This window comes from Balearica regulorum, chromosome 2 (genome assembly GCF_011004875.1).
Source record: "Balearica regulorum gibbericeps isolate bBalReg1 chromosome 2, bBalReg1.pri, whole genome shotgun sequence".
NCBI lineage: Eukaryota > Metazoa > Chordata > Aves > Gruiformes > Gruidae > Balearica > Balearica regulorum.
In genome coordinates this window covers 47,396,022-47,423,408 of record NC_046185.1, presented here as the reverse complement: position 1 = coordinate 47,423,408, position 27,387 = coordinate 47,396,022, and the positions used below count along the sequence as shown (strand labels likewise).

Here is a 27,387-nt window from a genome sequence, read left to right as displayed (position 1 = left end):
ATGGACATATCTGAGGTTTGTCCAGCCTTCAGACTTCACCCCTTGCTGTTCATCCATGTGACCACCATGATACTATTGGGGTAAGCCCAAATATATAAAAAATGACTGCAGAGCCCTAGGGGCAAGAATGAAGAGCACAAATGCCCAGGTGATATTTTCCTCAGTCCTGCCAGTGAGATGGAAGTGCACAGGTGGCAGAGGGCACATCCCTCAAGTCAAAGTGTAGCTGCATGGCTGGTGTCACAGGCAAAGCCACAGTACCCTCTTTGAGGAATATGGGCTGCTGAACAGGGACAGGATCCATGAGATGGAGTGTGGCACGGGCATCTTTGCTGACAGTCGCAGTAACCTTTTCTGGAGGGCTTTGAAGTAGTTACTTATGGGAGGGTTGCTGCAATTTGAAGAGAAGTGAAGGTATGGGAAACATTGAGGAAGTGTCTGGGGGACAACGTGATTAGAGAAATGTTGCACTTTCCTTATGCATGCAGTATAACTGGGGTGTCCATTTCAGGTATCAGTACACAAATGCACAGAACATGGGAAACAAGCAGGAGAAATTGCAATCTGTGCACACTTGCAGAGCTCTTTAGGGTTACAAAGATGTGGTGGGATAGTTCATTCAATGGAGTGCTGCCATGCAGGCAAAGAGGGACAATGCATGCAAAGGAGGGGCAGGAGTGCACAGTGCTTTGTCTTAGAATGGGTACTGAGCCTGTTGAGCACTTAAGAGAGAGATGAGAGGGCAGAACAATGGGAATAATGTTGTGGTAGACGTCTGCTGCAGACCGTCTGGCCAAGAAGTAGTTGATGAGACCTTTAAGTAACTGCTGGGGGCCTTGCAATTATTGCATACCGTGCATGGGGGATGCAAGCAAGCCAGGACATTCCTGAAAGTCGATTTCTTGATGTGGATGATTGATAAACCAACTAGGGAACATGCTGTCCTGGACTTGGTACACATAAACAAGGAAGAACTGAAGGTGTGAAGATTGATGACCACCTTGGCAATAGTTGGTCATCAGACTATGGACAAAAGGGCCCAGGAAGGCTGTTTTGTCTTCCTTGGTGAATGAGAATGGCCCATTCCAGTGTGCAGAAAGTCAAGCAAGTATGGCAGAAAGCCAATATGAATGAGCAAGGGCAAATCACGCCTGACCAGCCTCTTTGCCTTCTATGGTCAGATGACTGGTTCAGTGCATGAGAGGAGAGCAGTGGATATTGTTTACATTGACTTTAGCAAGACCTTTGGCATCGTTTCCCATAGTATCTTCACAGTCAAATTGGTGAGATAGATAGGAACTCAGTAAGTGGAAATAAGGTGGATGGAAATTTGCCTGGACTGCAGGCCCCAAAGTGTTTTGATCAAAGGTGTAAACTCCAGTTGGTGAGCAGTTGCTAAGTGGTGTTGCTCAGACATTGATACTGAGGCTGTTATTGTTGAATGTTGCAATTAAACACCTAGAGAATGGGACAGAGTGCACATTCAGCAAGTTTGGAGAAGGTCTTCAACTGGAGGGAGTGGTTGGTACACTGGAAGAATGAGCTACTGTTCAGAGGGGTCAAGACAGCAGAGAATTGTGCTAACAGGAACCTCATGAAATTCAACAAAGGCAAGAGCAAACTCCTTCATCAGGCATGTAGTAACCCAGTACAGGTTGGGGGGTAACAGGCTAGAAATCAGCTTTGCAGAAAATGAGCTGGGAGTCCTGACAGTTAACAAGCCAGATGTTAGTCCAGCAACGTGCCCTTGTGGCAAAGAAGGCCAAGCCCATATTGGGCTGTGTTAGCAGGAGCGTGGCCAGCAGGTCAAGTGAACTGATCCTTCCCCTCTGTTCAGCACTTGTGAGATCACAGCTGCAATACCATGTCCAGTTCTGGGCCCCGTAGTACAGGAAAGAGATTGATATACCAGAGTGAGTCCAGTGGAGGCTCACCAAGATGGCTGGAGGCTAGAGCATATGATGTATGAGGAAAGGCTGAGAGAGCTGGGCTTCTTCACGCAGGAGAAGAGAAGGCTCAGGGGGATCCCGTAGTAGTCCGCAGCTCACTAATGGGAGGGTGTAGAGAAAATAGAGCCAGGCTTTCTTTGGAGGTTGCACAGTGACAGCATGAGAAGCAAGGAATGAGAGGCAACAGACACAAATTGGAACATGGAAAATTCTGATTTGATACTAGAAAAAATATTTTCCCAGTGAGAGCAGTTAAGCACAGGAGGAGGTTGTCCAGAGAGGCTGTGAAGTCTCCATTCTTGGAGATTGCACAAAACTTGACTAGACAAGGCCCAGATCCAAGTGGCCCTGCCTTGAGCAGGAGGTGAGACTAGATGACTTCTGCAGGTTCCTTCCAGTGTAAATTAGGCTACAATTATATGAATATGTGAACCTTGGTGGAGCTGAATGTTCTTAAAAATAGCTGTAACTTTTTTGGGGGGGGTGGGGTGTATTTTTTATTTTGCATTTGACTAACCAGTTATATCTCAGTCACACACACAAGATATTCTTAAAGCACTACAGAGAAAGTTGTGGAGACTGGCCAATTAAAAAGCCAAATTAAACAAGAGAACTTGGGATAACTTCATAGAGGTCCCTTGTGTAGGATGATTAAATTTTAGAGGCCAAAAGGCACTCGGTGATTACTGCCTATGTCTTGTTCAGCATAGTCACTTTACTTTCCACCTTAATTTCTTTTCGAGAATTAAGCTTCACCCAACTTGAAGCCAAGAATATTTGGAAGGGTGGGGTGGTTTTTTTCATTTTATACATTGCACATTTTGTGGCAATGTTTTTCTTGGGTTTAGTACATTTTTGATTGTAGCACAGTCATTACTTCATTTTTCTAAACATATGTATTTAAAACCCACAAGGGCCTGTGAAATCTGATACTAAAATAAGACATCATATATATCAAAACCATGGTTTCTTTAAGAAAGCCATTTTTACCCTCTACTCCAGAGTTCCTTTCATGTGGCAGGAATTCATTTTTTTCTTCTTTATAATTTTGTCCTTCATGGTGATCAAAAATGTACTACTGCTTTTTAATGAAATCCGTTAAAACTATTAAAAGGAAATATTTTATTAAAAGAGAAAAGAAAAACCTTATATTCTTAAATAGAAGTAGCTGTCAGAGAGCACTATTATTTGACCAGTATAAGAATTTGTTACACAAAGAAATCAAACAGTTTCTTTCAAGTGATGTTGAATGAGGAAGGTGTTCTGAGTCCAGAGGACACCTTAGCTGTCGTGACCATCTCTGACGCATGCTGATTTCTTTTTCTTTTGAGATAATTTTCTTTCTGAAACATTTTTCTTTTAGGATGATTTCAAAAGGTAGTCTATAATCTTTGCTTGTGTCTTTCAAAAACACACTCAAAATGCCTTTTTTTTTTTTTGTTAGCATTGCTTTTTTCTTGTGTTATTTGTACTACATCTAACAAAATGGCAAGGATTCACAAAGAAGAAAAACCTGGGGTTTTCCCAGGTGTTAGGGAACACAGAAAAGTGTAAACATTCTCTATAAAACTTGTATTCTCATTTCCTTTCTCGTCGAGGAATGCTTGTTGCCATATGTGAATATCATTTAAAGAGGTGTCATGGTGTTTCAAGCATACTTTTCAGAACATTCAAGAATATTTAGGGAGACCTACTCAGAGGCATGGCTGACAAAGGGCAAGGGTAATCAGCAAAAATAATGGGTAGGAATATTTAAATTTCAGGAAAGCATGTTTGTATCTTTCTGTCTACAGTCTATAATGTGGCATTGGTATGATATGTTTGTGTGCTTTTTATTTTTTCTTCTCAAATTTACCTACTATACTGCTAGCATCCTGTTTTCAAATATACTATAAACCTAAATTTGTATCTCCATAGGAAATTTTTCCTTCAAGAACATTTTTTGGAAGAAAAGCTGTTTTCAGGGGATAATGGCAATAACTCTGTAAAATTCTATTCAGGACCACTTTTAAATTTTACACAGGTTCTGGAACTTTTGTATGTAAAGGTTTTCTTGTGAGAGAAAATGGTTTAAAAAAGAAAAAGAAAAAGCCTCACTGCCTTAAGGAGTACTGAGATTTGCAATGAACTGTCGTTCCCAGGGCTTTTCATTTTATTGTTTTAGATGAGTCGTAATAAAGCTCTGGTTTCACCATGATGAACTCCATTTGGGTATTTTTCCTGGAACATTACTGTGGCTATTGTCACCAGGTTTGACATCATCAGAAGTTTTGCCAGGCTGCCAGCACCAGGAGATACAATACACTTTGCTCTAGATACCAAAAAGCTTCATTATCAGTGTTGTAGGGTACCAGAACTTCATATACCCTGGCCTCAGACCACAGAGTGCTCTAAAGGTAAGGGTGGAAATGCTGAACTTGATTGAAATGTCTTTCAAAGGCCATTGTACAGAGCAGAGGGCAGATCTGATGTTTTCAGTAGTCTTTGCCTCTGAGGAAAAAAGGAAAGGTACGTACCGTAGTGCTGTAATACAGCTGAGAGGTGAAAAACCCTAAGTCTATGCCACCATTTGGGAAAGTGAGCCAAACTCTTAGCTACTGAGAGGGAATTAGAATAAAAATATATGGGTAGTCATGCATGAGAGCTTTACTTTACCAAGAAACCGAAGTGTCGTCTTAGATTGTGTCGTCGGTTAGTCACTTGTGACTGATTGTGTGTGAATGCAACCAGTCTGGCAAACTCTTAAACAAGGAAATACAGCAACCTTTTCTTTGTCTTTTTGTCATGTTCACCTTCAGCTAGCAGTTTCATCCACTTGTCCACCTTGGTTTTTACATGATGACATATGGCTAGAGGTTTATTATGTTTGTGCTTTACTGTGTGTGCTAATATCATGTAATCACTGCACACAGTGGCTGTATGCAGATGTACAAAAGGCCCAGAGGGACATTGGTTCATGTAGGAGGATCCTAGCAGTGACAGAAATAGGTCCTAAGGGTAGTGGCATGATCTCCGATATTTGTTTATTATGTATATCCTTTCACAGAAGACTTGAATAATCTTTGTGTGTCTCTCTGGGTGGCTGCTTGCAACTCCTCCAAGGAGATACAGCGTTGTTTAATGCTTCAGAAGCGGTCTGAAAAGAGATAGAGGACACCTGTTAGTTCTGTGAAAGCAGCTTCACTTCCCACTCCTTCCTGATTCCAGGTTTGGTGAATTCAAAATGTGAAACCAGACTAGGTGAGTGAGATTTCCTGCTAAGGAATGCAAAAAATACCTTTTGTACTGGCTTGAATTTCTCTCCAGTATTGCTCCACATTATTTCGCATTTGAAGGACAATGAGAAGGTACAGTTTCTTGGTGACATATCAGATACTTTAGTCAACTGTGATTCCAGCTGCTTGTAACTAACTCCCTCACAAGCTACAAAGGGCAAGGTTCAAGTTCATTGCTACATTCTTCTGCTTTAGATATTTGGGATTCACTACTTTGGTTAACTCCAGTGAAAGCTGATAGGTAAGTTCTGCTAGCTTGTGCGACAGACACAAGGTATCTCTGATGGATGTGTTACGTTTTAGCATGTCTGTACTGGTCCTTGTTTTCTCCATCATACTAGTAATATTCTTGCCTCTGTCTTCATGTGGTTTAGAAAAACAAGAAATCTATATGAGGGTTGAGTATGAAGTGATGTCAGTAGTGTATATAATGGGTCTTTTCCCTATCATCTTCTTGGATTTGTTTGCAGTCTGTGAGACTATGGTCAAATCAGCTGTACTAGTCTCCTTTGTTGCCTGATAGCTGTGAGCTTTCTGGCTTACTTGATCTGCTCAAAAATAGTAGCTGTGTTTGTGATATTTGAAGGCTGAAAGTCAAGTGCCATGTATGAAGCATAAGTAGGGCCAGAGATGTAAAAATTTTCTTTAGGGTGCTGCCGAAATGAGAACAAAACTATTGTTAATTTTGGCTAACGTGGATAAAATTGGTTAAAAATAAACTTTACATATATATATATTTCTTTTAATAAATTTCTTTTAATCCTTCAAAATATTTAAAGATCCAATTGCGAGACCTTATAGTAGGAATAAACCTTAAGTATATTTTATTCAAACTGTATAAGTAGTATTCTACCTGTATGCACTTCAGTTCCTATAAGACATTAGCAAACAATTGTTTGAGGCTTAAGACTTTATTATGACTTTATTTATTAATTAAGTGCTTAAGACTTCAGAACATAGTTTTGAGAGTCACATCAACTGTAGGTATCGAGTATTCTGTAGTTCTCATTAGCAGAGCCTCTAAAACTCAGAAGCCGATTGAAAGTTCAAGAAGTAAAATGCTTTCTTCTTGTTCCAGTTTATGAATGAAAACTTTGTGTGAGAGGCTGAGATCTACCAGCTCTACAGTTTCACTAGTCCTTATATAGTCCTTATATAGATGGTTCCCAAGCTACCTACTACCCACATACTAGAAGACAATGTTTTTATTGTTTAATAAATTATGTTGGATATGTAATATTTTGAAGTCTCCCTTTTTTCCTTTTATATCCAACACATCTACTATATTTTCATTTAGCATTTAAAAGCCAATCTTTTAATCAAATTCCAGTTTCCTTCCAAAAATGACTTAACAGAAATAAGTACACTTGTAATGGTTTACTAAATAAGATGTCATTGCTATTTTAACATCAGAAAATATGACTTAGATTAATTTTTGTAAGTTAAGTTGGATAATTGCTGAATGCATTTATAGTCTCCCGACTGGCAAAGAGTAATGTTACATTAAAGCTCTATTTATTTGCTGATTGAGGTATCAAGCAATGAATGAATTAACCTTGCAATAGGAAAATAAATAGAAGGAAGATTTAAATTGATTGTTCACATCAAGTTTTCTGTTTGATAATTTAAATTGGTTTAGTTTGGATTAACAAGTTTAGTCCATGATTTTGCTGTCTATTGAAAGAAGGATGACTGAATGAAATTTTACCTGCAACACGTAGTCAGTATGTAATATTGGATGAAAAAGCAAATATACCACTTGCAGTCTTCCTGTGTAGGGATCTACAAAGTAACCAGGGAAGACAGTTGAGACTTCATCATCATGTGATTTGATTTGTTTAGACTAACTCGAAGCTTTTATTGCTGAAAAGTTTGTAGATTGTTGGCAGGAAATCTTGCACTCATTGGCATTGTTTTCAGCCATTTCTCTGTCCTCTCTACGTCCCTCTGTGCCAAGGGAAGGATCCTGTGCCTGTACCATTAGAGTACAGTAAAATGGTCTGGCTGCTGTGTACGTTGGAAAAAAGTATACTCAGGGTATACGGTAAACCTCAGGCTTTAACAAAATTTTGATTTATTAAAGAGATAAAGAATCCTAGGACACAGTGCTGGATGCCTGCTCAAGAGGTCATGCAATATGAACGCTAACACTGGGACAGGTTCCAGTATATGTACCAGCCAGGACTGGTGTGTATTTGATCTTCTGATGAAGGTCCTTTTACAAACTCCCCTGCTCTGTTCTGGTGTTGATTAAAACATCAACAGCTACATTCACGCTTTTAGACTATCTGTGAACTTTGTTTTCTTCCCCCAGTGGCCATGAAGAACATTTATCTCTATTGACTTCAACAGTCTTTTACATTTTTCTGAAAAGTTACAATTATACCTTTTTTTACTTTTCTGTTTGCTGGACCACAGAAATGTGTTTTCTGCATGCTTCCCTCATACGTTTTATTTTCTTTATCTGTTATCACTCTTGTGTACTCCGAAACTGGTATAACTTACACGCATTATGAACATATTTTATTCTGAGTGACTTCATATCAGGTCTAGAAATTAGTTCTGAAGCCTTTTAGTTTTACTTTGTTTCCAGCAGTGAGTAAAAATTGTTGCTCCCTTGTGACTATTTATGGATCTATATAAAATGAGCAGATGATTTCAAACAAATAAATACTGATCACATTTATGATAGTGAAGTGCTTCTCTTACAGCAGTCGTCGTTCAATTTGGGAACATATCAGGAACCCTTGTAAGCTCTAGGAGGGGGCTACGCTATGTGCAGGGGAGCTGAGTGGCTGAAATGCTGCCTATGGCAGGACCCCAGGTGCCTTGGCTGTGGAGTGTCAGAAAGCTTTCACTGTCTGCCACACTATATTGTCCGGACAGGTTGACTTTAGGCAATTTATTTTCCATATTTAAAACTGTTTTTCTTTTTTCTTTTTCTTTTTCTTTTTTTTTTTTTTGCCAAGATCAAACTTTTTTTTCTCGTGGCAAGCAGTCTAGCAAAGACCATTAGAATTAAAAGTATAACCATAGAAGTTTTCAGGGTTCTTCTGACAAAAGCGTGTGTTTGAGAAGTTTACAATATAAAAATAAGTAGTGGTTTCACTGGTGTTTTTACAGATTTTTATAGTGTTTTGGGGGAAGGTGGTAGGAGAGAAAGTAACTGAAATGTGTGCTTCCACTACATGTTTTTGCAGAGCTTTGTGTGTTGAGACTGTGTCGTCCGGCATTTCGATTTAGGTAACACTGGCTGCATGACCAGTAGAGGGAGCTCAGAATCACAAAATATTGGAGATATTTTTGACTGGGGGAGTTGGGGTGAGAAGTGTGCTTTGATAGTGTGCAGGAATTTTGTGATTATATTTGGAAGGATGTGCTGAATACTACCAACTTATCATGATTCTGGGAAAGAGCATCTATGAAACATTGAAATGTCTTTTAAATGATCAAATTGTATTAACTTTTATATTGGAAGGCTAATCAGTATTTTTTTTTCTCTTTCCTATGTCGCTGGTTGTTGTAACTTGGTATCACCTTTACAGAAAGTAAGTAACTTTTCATTTTTAAAATCTATTTGAAAGTATGCAGGTGTGGGTAGACTGCTTGTATGTATGTATAGATGTATATGTATATAAAATAAACATACATGCAGAAAATGATCAGTCTTGAAGACGTACTGCTGCAGAGGGTGACTCCCATGTATGAATTACTTTTAGAATACCACAATGGTTTAAAGCAATCTCACCAAAAAGATGATAAATAGTATGAAAGTTCTGTATCTGAAGGCTGTAAATGGTAAACATATTGTAGACTATGGCAACAAGACTTGCAGCAGGTTTAAAATATGTTATGGCTCTAAAAATTCACAGATATCAAGTTACAAAGTACAGTATTACTGTATCCAATTTGATTTAACTGAATCAAAGTTGAACTGATTTAGTGTGTTTCAAGAACTTAGGTCAAACTGTACCATTTTTAACATTCAAAGATACTTATATTTGGCAGTCCTTGGCTGCTGTGTTAATACATGCGAGCAGCTCTGAGCAGAACCAATATGTCCTGCAGGAGAATTTAAAAAGCATACGATAAGTGTTATGGATTCCTCAGAAACTGCTCTATGATTCAGACATCAGTCTGCATCATGGGATCTTTGATTGCTGGCTTTTCTAACTACAGTCCCATATATTGTGATAGCATGTATTGCAAGTGTTTCCAGCATCCTCTGTGGATAACGTTTGGGAATTTTAATACAGCCTCTGCTGACAGAAGAATAGGCAAGTCATTGGTTAAAATGGGTCAAAACAGCAGTGATCAAGGACACCATGGAATTTCAATTTGAGCTGCTAGCTCAAAATCAATCTCATCCCACAATGTCCAGATTATTATTTCATTTGCAACTTAAGTATGTGTGGTTTGTTTTGTGCTCATTATAGACATAACCAAGTCTGATTTTCAAGAAGGGTGGATATGGCCCTTTGGTAGTATGCCAAATTATTTATTTAGGCATTGCAGATAGCTGTATGAAACAAGCATAACGGTAGTTAAAGTACTTCTTGGCTCAGTAGCTGATACGGATTTCTTTGTAAGTCATAGAGTAGTTTCTATTGTCCACTTGCCAGTTGGCTAGACTTTGAAGATTAAGATATCTTCTGTGAGCACAGTAGTGGTCATGAGATATTGCCAAATCCTCTATTTTGGGCTCATTCATCTTGTATCATTTTAATTGGTTAATGATATCTAAAAATAAGTGTGGAGTCCAGAATATCCACATCGGAATAGGAGAAGGATACAAATGGTGCATACATGCACACACAATTTTGTTTCTTGTTGATATATTGAATTTGTCTTCCACTGCAGAGTCAGCAAGTTCTTTCTGTCTTGCCGAGAAAGTCTTAATCTGTGATAATGTTTCACTAAAAAGATCCAAGACTGTGAGAGTCAAAATTGCTTCATGTTATGTATGTTAACATATGGAAGAAATTATGCAACTAGAACTGCTCTGTCAAATGCTTTGTGTCTTTGCTTGTCAAACATTAATACAATAAGGAAAATGTGTAAAGAGAAGTATCCTACTTATTCCAAAACTGTTTTAAGTAATTGTTAAACTCAATGAAATCTCTTAATGTTTTCTGTGCTACTGCTAGCAGTACTGTTCTATTTCTACCATGTTTAGTTTTGTATTCTGTTATAGCATTATATCAAAACCAGATGTGGAATTAGTTTTATTTGCAGGGGAAAAAAAGGAATAACAAAAACTTGTCAGAATTTTCATATTGTATGACTATATTTAGAATACTCATAAAATAGATATTTCTTAAATATCTGACTTGTTTATCAACAAGCAGCATTTTTACCTTTACTTTTTTTTTATTTTAGATGTAGTAATGTGATACATTAGGTGAACAATAGTAAATAAATTATATTGGACAGGACTTCCTGTCCTGAGGACACTTCATAGTTTAATTTTTAACAGAAGATCAATTACCACAATATCCATCTTGCCATTAAATGAATACATGTACAGTAAGGATGAATTTTGTTGTAACAGAGCCATGGAAATCAACAGAAAACATCATCATATGAAAGATGACAATTTCAGTCCAGTTGTATTTATAAAAAAAGATCAGTCATGCAATTTTTAACAAAGATTGGATGTTGTGTTAGAATATTGTATAATAACAAGCGGTAGTTTTTTATGGACTTTTGAAGCCCTGTTCCTGGTTTATAGTTGAGTATATAATTAATCCTGAAATACTTAGCAACGCACTTAATTTAATGCACAGGCATTGTTCCACTTAACCAAGTGGAATATATTTACGTGGCTAAAGATAAGCGTGTGTGCAGGCTAGGGACCCAAGGGAAGAAGCACAGTTTCAGATTCAGTCCCTGAGTACACCGTGTACATTAGTCAGTAAATGGGGACAAAGATGTGTTAATACATCTATAAATCTTGTACTTTAATTTTTAAATTAAAATGAAATAAACCAATTTGTGACAACGTTCTTCCCCACCATTTCTTAGATCAACTTTTCAGAATAGTGTAACTAGCATAGAAACACTTACTTTTTTCTCTTGTAAACATGCATATCTTACAAAGACATCTCTGTACAAGTACTCTTTTTTTTCTTATTGTTGTGTTTCTTTTTACATAGTCCCTTAACATGCATTCCACAGTGGTATTACAATTACTACCTTGAGTAGGTCAATCTCTTAATCTCTAAACCAACTCTAATTAGAAAAGATAGTGCTTTGTAGAAGGTACAAATGTGCTTGTATTTATGTATAGTAATGCATGCTGACCATGTTAAGCCAGAAGAAGGCTTAACTATATATCACTTTTAATTTTAAATGTGTTCTTACTGGGCTCTTTATTATTCTTTTGTTGCCTTTCATCCTATGGGATGCAGCTGCCCTTGAACTTGGTACTGTTTTGATCATTCATGTGCAGCAGCCACATTGTCTGTAACATTTTAAAAATGAGGCTTCATGGTGTTATTTACGAAGCAATTTCACATAAATATTTGGACTTTGTTTCTCTTAGAATGTGGAGCTGGTTGCTGTATGAAGAAAAGCATAATTATAATTCACAGACTTTTTGCCTCGAGCCTAGGGGACAGATGCATATGATTAAGTTTGAAACTGGCCTGTTATTGTAATGTAGATGTTTTCAGGGTTGAGAGAATTAAAAAAAAAGGGCGGGGGGGGGGGGCAAAAAAAAGCCAGGCAAGCATGAGTTTTAAAAAAAAGATAGACCAAGGGAACAGTTTTACAAGAGGCACTCAATCTTGGACTGCACAATTTTATTTTTCAGTGGAACCTCTCCATTAGCTTGCCTGAATGCAATGCTTCATACTAACACTCGTGTAGGTGATGGAACATTCTTCAAAATCCCTGGGAAGTCGGGACTCTATGCTCTCAAAGTAAGTTTAAATTTTGTATATGGAAAGTACATAGCACTATTAATCCATTTTATGAATGTCTCAATAGATATAAAGGTAAACAGATTAGATTCTTTGGAGAGGAAATGACCTGATAGTCCTTCTAACTGCTTTCAGATGTCTTTTAAAAGGATTTATAATGAAAGTAAACATTGAATCTTTTATCCTAGAAAGCATATACATGCTCTTGAATTTGGCATATGGTATAAAAAACATGTAGCTTAGCTAAAATGCTGCTTTTTCAGAGTTGTTCACAGAAAGGCCTTTGTTTTATGAGCAGTGAGCTCATGAGGATCACTGACTTTCTCATTAAGCAATTGTATTAGCGTTTGATTTTTTAATAGTGCAAAATTATTTGCAAGTCTAATATAAATCAGCTTTTAATTTACAGGTTGCATCATTGCTTTTGAGAAGGAATATAATTATGGTGATAGAATTTTGCCTTTATGCTATTTCTATTCCTTTTCCTCTTTATTTTTCTGTTTTGGTATGTATATGAAGGTTTCTGTGGGTAGAAATTCTGTGAGTAGAAATTCTGTACATGATCAAACTTAGAGGGGGTTCACAATAGGAGTGGAGGAATGTGAGGCAGAGGTGAGAAACAAAGTGAGATTATATGTTTGGCAGTCTGAATGAAGTCAATTAAAATTTTGGGCTGGGGGAAGGATCTTTTGTCATTTATGACAGATTTATTTGATATAAGGGTTTAAAAAAATAGAAAATAAAACTATATAGATTTGCCTGCTCCTGATAACTAAAAATTCTGTATATGAGATTGAATTATTAGTTTTCAGAAGCTCTATTTCCTAATTTACTAAAACAAACGCTGTTGTTTTTCTTTAAATCGGGAGATATTCTTGGCACAAATCCAGGTATTCACAATCACTCCCATGCTTGTGAGCTCCAGGTTGCTTCAGCTATTTGAATTCAGGAAACACGCAAAGGCAGAAAAGAAACATTAAAGGATTTGTGTTTGCTGCAGCGTTCTGGACACTCAACTGGAAAACTAGGATTTTTAACAGCTAAACAAGTCTGTTTCTATTAAAAAAGAAAAAAGAAAAAAGAAAGAAAAGAAAAAGTGGAAGATCTTGCATTTTATTTGACATTTTTTAAAAAAGGGTATATTATGACTTCACAAAATAGCTTTTTTGCTTTTGCTTTGCAAGTTGTTTCATGAAAGTCTGTTTTTATGTCTTTCCTTGAAGTAACTCACAAGCTTATTTTATTTTATTCTGTTTTTTGAAATGCAAGCATGAGAGTACACTGCAGTAATCTATTTTCGGAGATGCAGCAGGATCATGATTGATTTTTTTTCTTGTTAACTTTAGTTTTCTTTTTCTTTTTTAACTGTAGAAAGAAGAATCAACATGCCCTACTGATGGAACATTGGATTTAGGATGTGAATCTGAGTTAGATGGCACTGAAATGGCTGAGACAAACAATAGTAATGGAGAAGAAAATGGTGGTAGGTGTTTTAATTTCAATATTAAATGGCGTATTTTGGGAAAAGAAAAAGTATTGTTTACTTAAGATTTTCATGATGTGATTTCTAAACAGTATAGGTAATGTTTTGTACTCAGTGGAAATTTTTTTGAGTGATTCCCTCTCTTTTTTGGCCTTATCAAGAAATCAGGAATGCCAAGTGACTTAGATTTGTAAAAGACAATGAGTAATGCTGTTGGGTGTATTTTGAGTGGGTAATTTTTTGGCTTACAATTGTTTTGTTTTAGGCCTCACAGTTAAAGAGTAATTTGCTTTACTAGGCTTCAGACTTGCAGTTGTCAGATAGACATCTCACTGATTTCAGTGTGGGCAAGTGGGGTTGGGCCCTCAGTAGAGTTCTGGGCACAGGACAAAGGTTAGTATTTTTTTTGTTTCAGGGAGAGATTCTCCTGGGTGCCATGTTGACATAAAGACATGTTGAAGTATCAAATCCTGTGCTTTTTTTTTTCTCTGAGATAATGACAAATCGAAACATTGCAAGAACTTGAAAATGGCATCCTTAGAAATACTTTTTCATTTTGAGAGGTAATAACTGCTCATAAAGAAAACGCAGTTCTTCAGTCACCTAAAATTACTTGCAAGTAATAGAAATTACTATTCTCATTAAAACTACACTAATGTAGAGCTTATAAAGTGAATGCTTTATACAAAAATCAAGCTTCCCAGGACCTCTGAAATAAACCTTTCCTTGATCAGTTCTTTTCTGCTGCCCCCTCACAACCTGTCCACTGCTGGACTGCAGCCTACTGTTTTGGCTCACATTGTGTATAGGAGAGGGTGTCCTGCTTACAACTAGGACGTGAAAAGGCTCAGCTCATGTTGTTGTTCTGCTACAGACTTCCTTTTTGATCTTGAGCTGCTAACTTAGCTTCCATGCCGCACCTGTACAGGACCAATACTGCTATTTCAGTGTTGCTGCTAGAAGCATGGAAAAATCAAAAAATGCTCAGTGATAGGAGTAACAGAACTACCTAAGACCAGTTGTTGTGGATCTAGTGGTGAAGATTTGAAGCTCAGTGGAAAAAACAAAAGTCAACAATTATTAAATGTCTCTGCTTCTTCATTTTCTTTGATATATTATGTCTGTAAGTTAACAGACTCTGCATGTGCAGTGGTTTTATGCTTATGTAATATATACTGCATGTATAAGTGAACATACATATTTGTAGTTCTTCAACAATTCCTGTCTGATACTCAGACAATTTGTGGATGTACACTTCTTTAAGTCACTGGAAGAATACAGCAGTGAAAAGCCAGTTACAGATAGGAAAGCAAAAGTTGATGTTACTTGTTATAAACAAATAAAAATCGTGGCAAAACCCTGGCAATTATTTAGGAGTGGTAGGACGTAAATAAGGATGCCAGAATGGCAGAAGTAGAAAATTACTGGGTTTTGACTGGGAATAGGCTGCATACTATTTTCACAGTTTACAGTAATAAAAATAATTCTAGCACTTGTGGTGACATAAAAGAGAAGCTGTTAAAATTAAACATTTTAAAGTATTTGAGTTAAAGCAATAAATTACACCTAGATTGTCTTTAAAGCTGAGAATTTTCCCTCATGTTTCACCTTTAACAAATCTTGGAAAACTGCAATATATTTAACTTTTTGAAAACAAGACATTTTAATTTTTTTTTTATGTCATGCAGTGGATATATTTAAAAATAGTAAATAGGATGGCAATAGTGAGTCTATATTGCATATAGAAAGGCCAGTGCTGGATGTGATCAATAAGGACTTGGAGAGAGCACATCTTGTATTAATCAGCTGATAGAGTACATAGTTTTGTCAAGCGTGTTTGATAACAGCTTTTCTTGAGATTGAAAGTTTTGGTGTTAAAGGTACCTATTGATATATATGTAGAATTCTAGAAGTGATTTCATTTACAATATAGAATGCTTGGCTTAAAACCGGGACCATGCCCGAGAAATGCAGCCAGTTTTAAGTGGATTGAAAGTTACAAATTATTAGATCTGCAAAGGCATAGGAATCGCAATCCACAGTAGGTATTTTTTCTGTTCTCTTGAGGATGTGATTTGACCACTCTTCATTGAATATCTTTGTCAGTACTTTTTGAAAAGTATAAAATCCTTCTTGATTAAATTTATTGATAATAAATAATAATATTGAGACCCCTCTTGATTGCCTTGTAAATGATTACAGTTGAACAGCATGAATTTTTCAGACTTTAAAGTGAAGAATAAAGGTCACATTTGTACAGTGGAAACATATATTCAATAAATCAGTAAATCTGAAAAGCATTTAAGGATCACAGTAGAAAATGAGTTGAACATGAATGAGATGCTTTTGCTAATTAGTCCAATGCAGTTCTTGGACTATAATTCTGGTAGTACTGATTAAAGAATATAGGCATGGCATTTCCTTTGGGTATAGCACTAGTTAAATGATTACTAGTGTATTGCATTCATTATAGCTATAAGAAAGAATTAAGAAAAATAGGAAAGACAAGACATACAACAACTCCTAGTGAACAAATACCTCCTTTGCTCTGGGAAATTTAATAGGAACAGTCTAGTTAGTTTATCAAAGATGAGGTGGTGACTGGATCGGTTTGTAAATATTTGAGAAAAGGTATTTCTATAGAAAATATTTGGTCTAGCAGACAAAATCTAACAAGATGTCCATCAATTAATTTTTTCACACCAAAGCTGGGACTTTTTTTCTTTCCAGGAAACTATTCTATGGCATAAAAATAACATTTGATTCAGTACAAAAAGCACTTTATGAAATTCTCTGACTTGTGTTTTAGAAAAGGTCAATAGATATAAGGTCTCCCTTCAGGCTTAGTATGAATGATACATATGAGGATGGACATTGTTTGCACATTGTATTCTTAATTGCACAATTGATTGCATTTTTATTTGCTCATTTCCACTGTGATAGAGTCCAGAAGCTCCAGTTCTGACACAGTGATCAGAAATTGTTTAGCAAGAGTTTAAAAAGTGTTGCTTTAAAGTTAGCTGGAAGCAGAGGATGAAACCCTAAGCAGCAGCCTCAGGCTGTTTCTGGGCTTTTAGATGATAGTCTTCGGCTTTCAGAGTAAAAAGTACCAGCTGACACTGAAACAGAGAAGAATTGCATTATTCCCCAGCAGGCACATTTTTCCCAGTATAAATGCAGGGTACTGAACAATTTTATTAGCATAATAATATAAAAATTCCTCACAGTTATAAACACATGACTTGGCAAAAGCTGTTACTCTACATCACTATTGCTAAACTGACAACTGAAATGGTCACACCTCAGGATTTTTCGGATGCTGTGGAGAAATCTTTCTTTCCCCACCTTTTCCAAGGGCATATGTTAAAGAAACTCTTTATGCTACAGTTGATTTTGTTTGGAATGGGATTTCTATAGAAGCTCTCTAGCAGTCTCATATCTTTTTATAAATTCCATTTCCCTCAAATACAGGGGCAGTGTGTAAAGATGCAGTCAGTAAAAGAATTAAAATCCCAATTACTGTTGCTTGGGAAAATGATGACTATAATATCCTTTTGCCCATCAATAGGATGTTCTGGTCTCAAAAAGCATTTGTCCCTAGGGTTTCTGAAGCCAGGGCTAATCCATCAGCCATGGAGCACAGTTGATTAAAAATTGTCTTCACACAAGCCAATGGAATGCACAATGATGGAACGGTGGAGGAGGTAGCAATTCCTACAGTAGCGTGACTTCCCTCCCCAACCCAACCATAGGTTCTGATGTTTGCCCAAATACGAGCAGTGTATGTCTCCTCTTGAGACACTTTGGTTTTCAGCACTTCCTAAAACTTTAAGTTCTTCAATTGCAAATGTGAAACGGCAGAATTATTTTCTTAGGCAGTTTTCTTAGTGATAGTAGATGAAATGATGGACGATAGAGGATCAGATTCATGCTGAATTCTTAAATTCTGTGTTTGTAGCTACTGTGCTCTTGAACACCTTGTACTTTTTGGACTAGGAATCCACTAGGATAACTCCTGTAGTGAGAAATGAATATTCACCATTGTTCGAAACCTGAGTCCACATTTAGATGTTCAGTTCCTTTCTGGGAATGGAATTTCGGCAAATCAGGGAAACCTGTTATCCTTAGCATCCTTGTCTCTTGGGAATAATGTTGGATGATTCTGCTGAATATGTCCATTGCACATGGCAATATCTGGATGTGGGTTAAGCTCTTCTAAAAGCAGAAGGGTGGTAACAGAATAGCAGCTCGAACATAACAGAGTTTTGGATGACATCAGAAAGAGGCAGGGTTTCACTTTTTTTTGTTTTGGTGGGGTATTTTTTTCCATCTCCCTGCAAGTAGCTATAAAATCAAAATAGTGTTCCCAGGATTGCATTTAACTTCTGTTTCATTGCCACTGGAGGGGAGTCATAAGAATGAGAGAAGATACTGTGGAGCTTGAGGGAGAGATCTTTCTGCTTTTTTTGCTGTACAGTAGAGTTAATGAGGCCTAAGAAATCGGTGGCTTAGTGATGACAGGCTGTATATTTTTAGTGGAAAATGTTGACTTCCTTTGGAATAAGGATTCACAGTTTTCAAAGCTTTGTGAAATGTTTGGGCTCAAAAGCATGCTGAGAATATAATGTGATTCAGTGCAAGCTACCAAGCTGATGTGGTATTTGAGTCTTTTTCCAAAAAATACTATTCAATATTATTTATCATTTCACAGTGCTAGTATTGCTTTTCAAAAAGAATATTACAGTTACAGTAGTGCCCTTGATACATGCATCTGTTTTTGCTTGCGTTGGCAAACTTGTACAATTAACTAACTCCCAAACTGGTTTTCATTTTCAAGATCTGATGGCAACAGTCGAGTTCTGAATTGTTCAGATTTTGCAAGTTGGGCTCTAGAGATCAAAGAGTGATGGAGGTGAATTACTTGATACATCTGTGTTGGCAGAGCATGACCATTTATGTCAATACAAGTATAGATCTGTGTCACCCAAAGAAAATATTGAATTTTATGGGTATTTTAGAGAGAGATTTTGTGTGTATGTTTTCCTAAGGGAGTTCTCTGTGAAGTTTCCTATCTCCAGAGTGTGCGCATACATTTTATGCTTGAGGTAGACTCTAGTCTTCAGCATATGGTAGCAATATTAATTTGTGTTTTGTAATGTGGCCATTAGTAAACAATCCTTCTCATCTGCTGTGGTTTCTGTAACAAAGAAGGAAATGAACTGCTGTTGATTTTACTGGTTTGATTTTAAATGGTATGGTCTGTCTGAAATCAGAATTAATTGTGCTATTTATTTTGGGAAAATAAGCCCCTTAAAGCACTCCAGGAATTTTTCTGTCCATCTAGTTACATAAATCTGTTTATAATTATTCCTAACAACTTTCAGTGGCAGGGAGAGAGAATAATTTTAAGTTGTATTCCTACAAAAATTGTTTCTTTGAAGAAACACATGTTTTACGTAGGTGTCATATTTCTTGCGTGGGGAAGGTAAAAGGGAATAAAAGAGAGAGCTTTAAAATTTGAAATTAAAAGATAGCGTTGATGATTTTTATAAATGATAGCCTTTCATAATAATTACCAAAACTGGTCTTGGAAAAATGGAAGAGAGGAAGTTATTTTAAATGGAAGTTGTTGAAAATATTTTTAACATGCTCTTTTTGCAAACTAATTCTAATTCTATCATTCATGTTAACACTCTCTGAACACTCACTAAGGACGTCTTATCTTCAGAAACCCAGCTGCTCTTCTAGCTCATAACCTAACAGTTTATGGCTTAATAGTTGCTTTCTCTTTATTCCTTCACTCAGTCCTGGCCCTTGAAGAAGCCGATTTAAAGAATGGAGCCTAATTATTCTCTGCTAAATGGAAATGCCTCCTGTAGGCTTAAAACTGCTCTTGTTCTCTTTTTCTACTGTAGCAGTGGTGAATCCAAATATTTTTCCTTCATCTGTCACATTCTTTCAGGATTCTTTCTTTTCTCCCCAGCATCCAGTTTATTTTTAGCATTCTTTTCTGATAAAGCTTTTCATGCAAACGTGGATCTAATAATATTCATGCATCTTCAGTGTTTATCGACAAAGTAGTTGCAGCTTTCCAAAGTTGTATGCACGTACAAAGACCACTGTCTCTTCTTGAATTTGTTTTACTTGAATTTGTTTTACTTTCACCGTGTTCTTTGGTTTCCATAGCGGAAATGCCTGGTCTGTGCTTAAGGTGCTATATGTTTCACTAGTATCATCAATGTTCATTTCAAATGCTTACATATTTTTCTGTCATATTTTCCCCTTTTTATTTCTGACCAATTCAGAGAAATGCAGTTGGACTTTATCCATATAAATGAACAAATAAATAAATACAATTTTCTGTGGTCACAGGCATTGTAGTATAGTGAGATTTTGGCACAGATTTGTTTAAATCAGTAAGTAGCAGAACATGTTTTAAAGAATAAATTTAGTCATTGTCTCATATTTGTATTTAATTTCATACAGAAAAGTAAATTCATATTGTTTTGTAAACAATTAATATCTTGATTATCCTCTAAATAAAGCCTGTAGATCAATTTTAGTATTATTTTTTTGCTAATAAAATGAAGACTGTATAAGTTATTAAACAAATACATAAATTAACATAATATATTTATATGGTTAATGTTTGTATCTTCTACTTTTGGAAAATAGGCAGTGACATCTCTTATTTACTAGATGGTTAGGTTTATAGCCATGATTTGTATCAAAGCTGGTTTGAAATGGAAATTTAATTAAAACATGGAAAACAAAATAGCTTCTTACTATTTTAAGCCACTAGATATATGAAGGAAAATATAATGTACAAAATATATTTTGGAAGGGAAGTGTCATTAGTTGTTAATAAATGAAGTTGACTTTCTCTAATCTTTATGTCATCTTAAAAATTTTAAGCAGTGGATTTCAGCCTCACATATCTTTCAAAACTCTGAAGGAACTGTGTTTGGGTTGCACTAAACTGAACCAGCCTAAAGTGAGGTATTCCTTCTGTACCTGCAGAAGAGATTACAGCGATGGAAAGCTATTTATTGTTTCAGTGAATTTCAGTTCCAGTTGCTTCACCTGTTAGAACAATCCCTGTTCCTTGGTTTAACTCTTTTGTCAAAGCTTTAAAGAAACAGAAGCAAAATAAACTAAAACACTGATAATATTTTCACATAAAAATTGAAGTAATAATAGAAATAAGTAGTATGCTCTCTAATAAACTCTGTCACAATTTCAGGGTTTATTGTTAAAAGAAAAATGAATGAAAGCACAAGATTAATATAGAGCTATGTGTCATGGTTTAACCCCAGCTGGCAGCTAAGCACCACGCAGCCACTCAGTCACTCCCCTGCCCAGTGGCGGGACTGGGGAGAGAATTGGAAGGGTAAAAGTGAGACAACTTGTGGGCTGAGATAAAGACAGTTTAATAGGTAAAGCACGCAAGCAAAGCGAAACAAGGAATTCATTCACCACTTCCCATGGGCAGGCAGGTGTTCACCCATCTCCAGGAAAGCAGGGCTCCATCACATGTAACGGTGACTTGGGAAGACAAACACTGTAACTCTGAGCATCCCCTCCTTCCTTCTTCTTCCCCCAGCTTTATATGCTGAGCATAACATCATATCGTATGGAATGTCCCTTTGGTCAGTTGGGGTCAGCTGTCCCGGCTGTGTCCCCTCCCAACTCCTTGTGCACCCCCAGCCTGCTCGCTGGTGGGGTGGGGTGAGGAGCAGCAAAGGCCTTGGCTCTGTGTGAGCACTGCTCAGCAGGAACGAAAACATCCCTGTGTTATCAACACTGTTGTCAGCAAAAACTCAAAACACAGCCCCATAGCAGCTACTATGAAGAAAATTAGCTTTATCCTGGCCGAAACCAGGACACTATGTTTATTTTTATTCTTGTGCTGTATTGTGACTTTGACATTAACAGTTGTAGTGCTGAGCATCATCAGTTAGCTTTACCAGACTTCTCCAGGATAAACTTTATCACCAAAATAAATAGGGGACACTCTTGGATAATGTCCTAGATCAGAGTAATGAAAATCAGAATTTCCCATTTGAACAAGAAGGTAATAGGAGTTGCAGATATCCCGGACAAGAGGAATAGGTTTTTCATGACATCATGTTCTATCCTCTCTTAGGAGTGACAGTTAATATAACATTTTCCATTCTTTAGGCATTTTTAAATTTATTCTGTTCTCCTGTCCTTAACTCTGTGAGTACTTTGTGTACTCACACACTTTCTGGTTTTTTTCTTCAGTTCTTTGACTCTCAGACTTTGCCAGAAAACACTAAAAAAATATATCTTTGAAAGAAAAGACAAAAGCTGGGTAATTTGAAATGTCAGGGTTTTATTTTGGTGTAGGTGTTCTTTGTCTCAGGAGCTTAGCTATTGCAGTGATTTAGGTTATATAAAACAGCTATTGTTTGTTTTCTGCTGACACTTTGCTGCTCCTTTAAGTTTTCTTTTTTGATAGTAAGCTTTGCTCATCATGTGGAAAAGATTGATCCAAACCAGGTGATGCTGTAAACTCAGAACCTGTTTTGTGTTGCTGCTTCTTTATATGTTTTGACAAATCCTTCAAGTATAAGGCAAAATAGTGACAAATATCAGTTATAAATCTTGTGACAAAATAGGATTTGTCTTATCTGCTAATGAAAATTTTTAATCTAACACGAAAATTATCTTGACATAATGCCCATGCCATAAAACAGAATGTATTCTCTGTTTGTGAGGTAAGTTTTAATTATTTTTCCTTTCAATGTGAAAACAAATATTTAATATCACATGCATCTTACAATGGCTACTAGTTATTGTGAACTAAATTGTCTCTGTTCCGTCTTTTTTCTTACAAACACAAAGAAAAAATCATTAGAATATTTCTTCTATGAAGCATTGCTAAAGGCAAGGGAGTTAGAATGCTACTTCAGGTGTCTGCTCATCCCACTGAAGGATGGGAACAGAAAACCATAGGCAAACGGAAGCACTGGGCTAAAATTATTTCTGGCACGTGTCTGTGCAGCTGCTTTGAGTGTCTTCAAGCTATTCTAATAGGTGCGCGAAGTATGGCAAAGCTTGGAAAACCATATGCAGCTGCAGAGCATTATAAAGAAGGTATGTCAACGCACAAACCAGCTCTGAGCAGCGCTGGCAGACAGACTTGAATTAAGTCAGCAGAGGAGAATGGAAAAAAAGCTGCTTAATTTCTGGATCCATGCTAATGCTGTTTTAGCTGGGCTGTCTTAGGACACTAGTGAGAGTAATAGTAATGTGAGGCGTTAAGAGGGGAAAGGGTTTTACAGCCCTTTTGGGCAAGCTTGCTGACTACCAAGACTAATAGGATCCTCTAGCTATTTTCACGGCTTTCCTATCTGTTTAATAAAGCTGGTTTTTTAAAACAATTAATCATATTTCCTTTTATTTTTAACTGGAGACTTTTTCTGTGCCTCACACAACATGTATTCAAGAGGCTGTTTAATGCAAGCACTGTAGTATTTGTTCATTAAAAGATGTATTATTTAGAAGGCTGACAAGTAGCAGTGTGTATTACCTGAGAGACCAGAATTCCTCTTTGCAGGATATTCCAGTCTACCCGTTAAACAGGAAAGTGTGTGTTCTTAGCTTTACCAAGAAGTACTTATAAAATAGATGAGTCTGGCTCCTAAGAAGCCATTACAATCTACTATGAAGTTACATATTTATACATATTTCTGGAACACAGGGTCACCAGTGTCTCTTATATAAATACACGTTTAGACATGTAATAATCCATTAAAAATGTCTTGGTGAGGAAGATTGTTTTTTGTCTAGCGTCTGTGTGAAAAACGTAGTTAGACTATTTCAGTTACCTTTCAGGACCTGAAAGGCAAAATATGCAAGGCCTCCAGAACTGCATAGAAAGGGTGTGATGAGCTACAAATATTTCTGAAGCAATGCATTTATGTAGAATAAGGCTGCATTTTCGACTCATCTGGACCTTGAGATTAGTTGAATTTCTTAAAATGAGCTTTTTGTTTTCCAGGCACTTGCCTTCCCCCCCCCCCACCCCCACCCCGTCCTCAGGACTTTTCAGTATATAGGGAAGATAACCCCCATAACAGAATTCTGATTTTTTTTTTTCTTCTGTAAAGTTTGCCCAAAGCAGACATCTGAAGAAATGTCTTCCAATCGTGATTCAAGCCTTACTAATGCACCGGTGCAGAGCAAGCTAGTATCTTCCTTCCAGCAGCACACAAAGAAAGCACTTAAGCAGGTAAGCTTGTATTGACTGATAATCAATTGGCTTCCCTTTAGCATGTGTGTCAGTCTTATACGAATAAGATCTCAGCAGAATTTGAAGGCATTTCTGAGGATTTTTAGTGCTTTGTTTAGTGGTGTATTGCTGGGATTTTTTTCTTCCTTTTTTTTTACCTATGGTGCAGTCCTGCTATTTATTGTGATTTTGATTTTTTTTTTAAGTGCTTTTCTAGTAAGCAGAATTGTTTATATTATCACATCCATGCTTTTCCTATGTAAGCATTTGTGTTGGAAATTTTATGTGAGGCTTTAAATAAAAAACATTTTGAAAGAAGTTCTGCAGATCGGTAAGAATCTGGGTATACTTGCTGTTCAGTTTTTCTTTATGGTCTGTTAAGTATTTTTTCTTTCATAATGTATTTGACACTGCAGTGTATAAAAGTGGTTTTGTTTTGGGTGGGGTTTTTTTAATAACTTAAGATTTGGATGATTTAGGTTGCATGATAAGTAGTAAAGCTTAGCTACAGTACCTGATTATTGAAAGCCAGATATTAACAGTGCCAAATTAGTTCAGCTTATAGCTGGACAAATAAAAAAGAAAAACTAAAAAATTATAATTTAAAAAATTATCATTACCTCCTCTCACGTTTGAGTATGTAGGAATTGTTTTAGTCTTGTAAGGACTATAAAAAATGAAATACAACTTCTTTAAAGTGTTAGCATAATGAAATGATGTTGGTTTAATTTTTCTTATAACTGGTCTCTTAGAAGTCTAGTATTTCATGGAGTAGTTTATTGCCGAGTTGTTGATTTAGGCTTAAGTTAAGCAAAGCCTGTCCACATCTCCTTGAAAAACATAAGTATTTCTGCTTAGTTTTTCATGCGGCTTGAGTTTAGATCCACTAAAATTAATAGACCTTTATCATTTACATATGGTTATCTTGTACTTTGAGGCTTTGAGGACTGGAAAGGATTGTTAGATTGGGGTCTCACATCTGTTTGGTCAGGAAAATTGAGCAGTGGGCACAAAGCAGCTCACTAACTGTGCGGATAGTTGTGAAAAAGACACTTTTTGGAAACTCTTCTATACAGATCTTTTGCGATATGTGAACTTTCTTAGGGGTGGAGGGAGCAGGCAAAGGGAAAGGAGGGGGGGAAAAAAAGAGCAAAGCCACAAATGTTTGAACTTTTATAAGTGTTTAAACTCTACCATTTGTCACTTAGCAGATGTATAGCACTGAGAATAACTTTTAAAAGGGCAAACTAATCAGAATAGCTTAATTAATATAAAAAGTCATAACATTGATGGAAACCTTTGCAAACATTCCCCAAGGCAGTAGGGTTAGAGCAACATCAGAAAGTTAAGTAATCGATAAAAAGAAATTAGTTTTAATTAAGTTGATGGTAATTAGATCCTGTACTTCAGAGTATGAGAGTATTATTACAGCTATCAGTAAAATGTTTTCTCTATATACAGTATTAGACAAATGGACACTTAAATTGTGAAATAGTAGAGGATTTTTTTCTTTGTTTTCTCTGCAGTTTCAGGTGTTGGCTACTGCCCTATACACGCTGTAGATTTAATGTGATATTGTAGCAGAGGTGAATAAACTTTAACAGTGATTTTATTTATAAAATCGCTGTTGGAAATTTATTCTTTCACTTTTCAATTTTTCTGTTGCTTTTGTGGATACATAATACCTAAAATTTGTACAAAGAAGAACCTGTAGTACCTTTGAATACACAAGAAACTTTAGGTAGTTGTATGCAACACTCCTCCAACTGATACTAACTTACTGGTTCCATGCTAATGTAACAGAAGAAGAGCCATCATCATGCTCTCGGCAAGTGCTTATACTATATAAACATATATATACTGTATATATGTTGTAATGGGGTCTTCCCTAGCTGTTGGGGTTTTTTTTTAATTCTCTTTAAAGTATTATATGCTGGATTTACATATGATTTTATTTTTAATGAATTCTAGAGGTATATTCCTGGGTTTAGATTGCAAAGAGCAATCTCGCATTTCCTTGTAACAGCCTTCATTTTAGGATGTTCTCATGAATCAAATTAGTCACAACACTGCATTTCTTGAGCTGTGTTAGGAGCTTGGAGGGAAGGACATTTTCTGAGCCCTGGCTCTTGGTCTTGATTTCTCTCAGGTAGCAGTGGATCTGGGGTGCTTTGCAGGGGCTAAGGAGGTTTGCAGTTGCAGCGGACTCTCACAAGGTCTGTGTCACAGTGCAGACCTTACCTCCTCACCTTTCAAAGGCTGGGTTGCTGTTTCGGTCTGGAAACTTTCTAGCTTCACCACCTTCCATAGTGTCCTTGTTGGGAGAAAGGTTTTGAGTGTTTTGCCACTGTTTGATACTTCTTTTTCATTTCTGAGGGAGTTTCAGTTTTGCTCTTGTATAGTATGTGAGTGTAATGTCCAACAAAATAGTTCCCATTCATGAGGGTTTAGACAAAAGAGTCTATGGTGTAGAGCTGCCTTTTATGCTTGGCTTTCTGATGGCAGATTTTACAGATTTCTGTTTCCCTTTTGCTGTTGGAAGTGCTTGGGTATGTGTGCCCAGCTGTTGCTGATCTAGTACCTTTGAAAAGAAGGTTTATGACATGCTGTCACACACTGATTTCCTATCAGTACTGATCAGTTCCATACTGATTTACCTCATTTTCACACTTGAGAGTTTTTGGCATGCAGACCCATGTAAGGACCTGTTCCTGGGGAAGTACCGAACTACATCTGCATCTGCTAGCAGTGGTACATGGTCACACTACTGTGTGAATTATTCTTGCTCTGGACAAGGCTAACTCAAGTACGGACATCAAGTCATGGCATAGTATCTACCATGCTCCTCTCTGGTCCGGTTTCTGTTCCATTGACTTGAGGTGATACTTTTTTTTTGAAGTCTTCGCTATGTACAGATTTGTCTGTATCTATCAAGATGTTCTTGGAACATTTCTCGGAAGAAACGATCATACCTGCAAACTGGCCTCATGTAGGTAACACTGAGCATGTGTGAATATCCAGGACGTTGAGGTGGTATTAGTGTCTGTTGGACTCTGATAGCCAAGTATAAGAGCACCTTGTCCATCAGTGTACCAGTTGTTTCCTGGGGCAGTACCAAGAGAGGATAAAGAACTTGAAGATGCACTATAACGATGTCTGGGATGATAGTAGACCTCCCAGACATGGAAGAAAGTCCTGCCTCACTTTTGGCACTTTGGAATCAGCACCAAGAAGGGTACCCATAAATTTTCTGTTGGGAGAAGAGAAGGATACTCCATTCAGACTCAGGATCTGAATACAGACCAGGACATGTCTGAGACTGTGCTGGGCATCCAGATCTCTTTGTAGAGACAGAAACTCCAGAGACAGCAGCCAAGTGGGTTTGGGAGGAGAGAAGCTCAGGAAATAAGGGAATCTACACAAGGTATGTTACTGCCGTGGTTTATTTGTTTTTCTTAACTTTGGGCTTTGTCTGCATGCTCGGTGGCTGGGTTCATAT

General features: G+C 36.9%; 1 protein-coding gene across 5 annotated transcripts in view; it reads left to right on the top strand.

Moving 5' to 3' along the window:
- ASXL3 (ASXL transcriptional regulator 3) overlaps positions 1–27,387 on the top strand; it is a 136,327-nt gene that overhangs the window by 48,144 nt on the left and 60,796 nt on the right. For 3 of the 5 annotated variants that reach the window (XM_075744155.1, XM_075744156.1, XM_075744157.1), the window contains 3 exons: positions 12,039–12,147; positions 13,519–13,630; positions 23,767–23,888. In XM_075744155.1, coding sequence (XP_075600270.1) covers positions 12,039–12,147; positions 13,519–13,630; positions 23,767–23,888 — 343 coding nt within the window. The other 2 variants (XM_075744159.1, XM_075744158.1) reach the window with 1 other exon arrangement.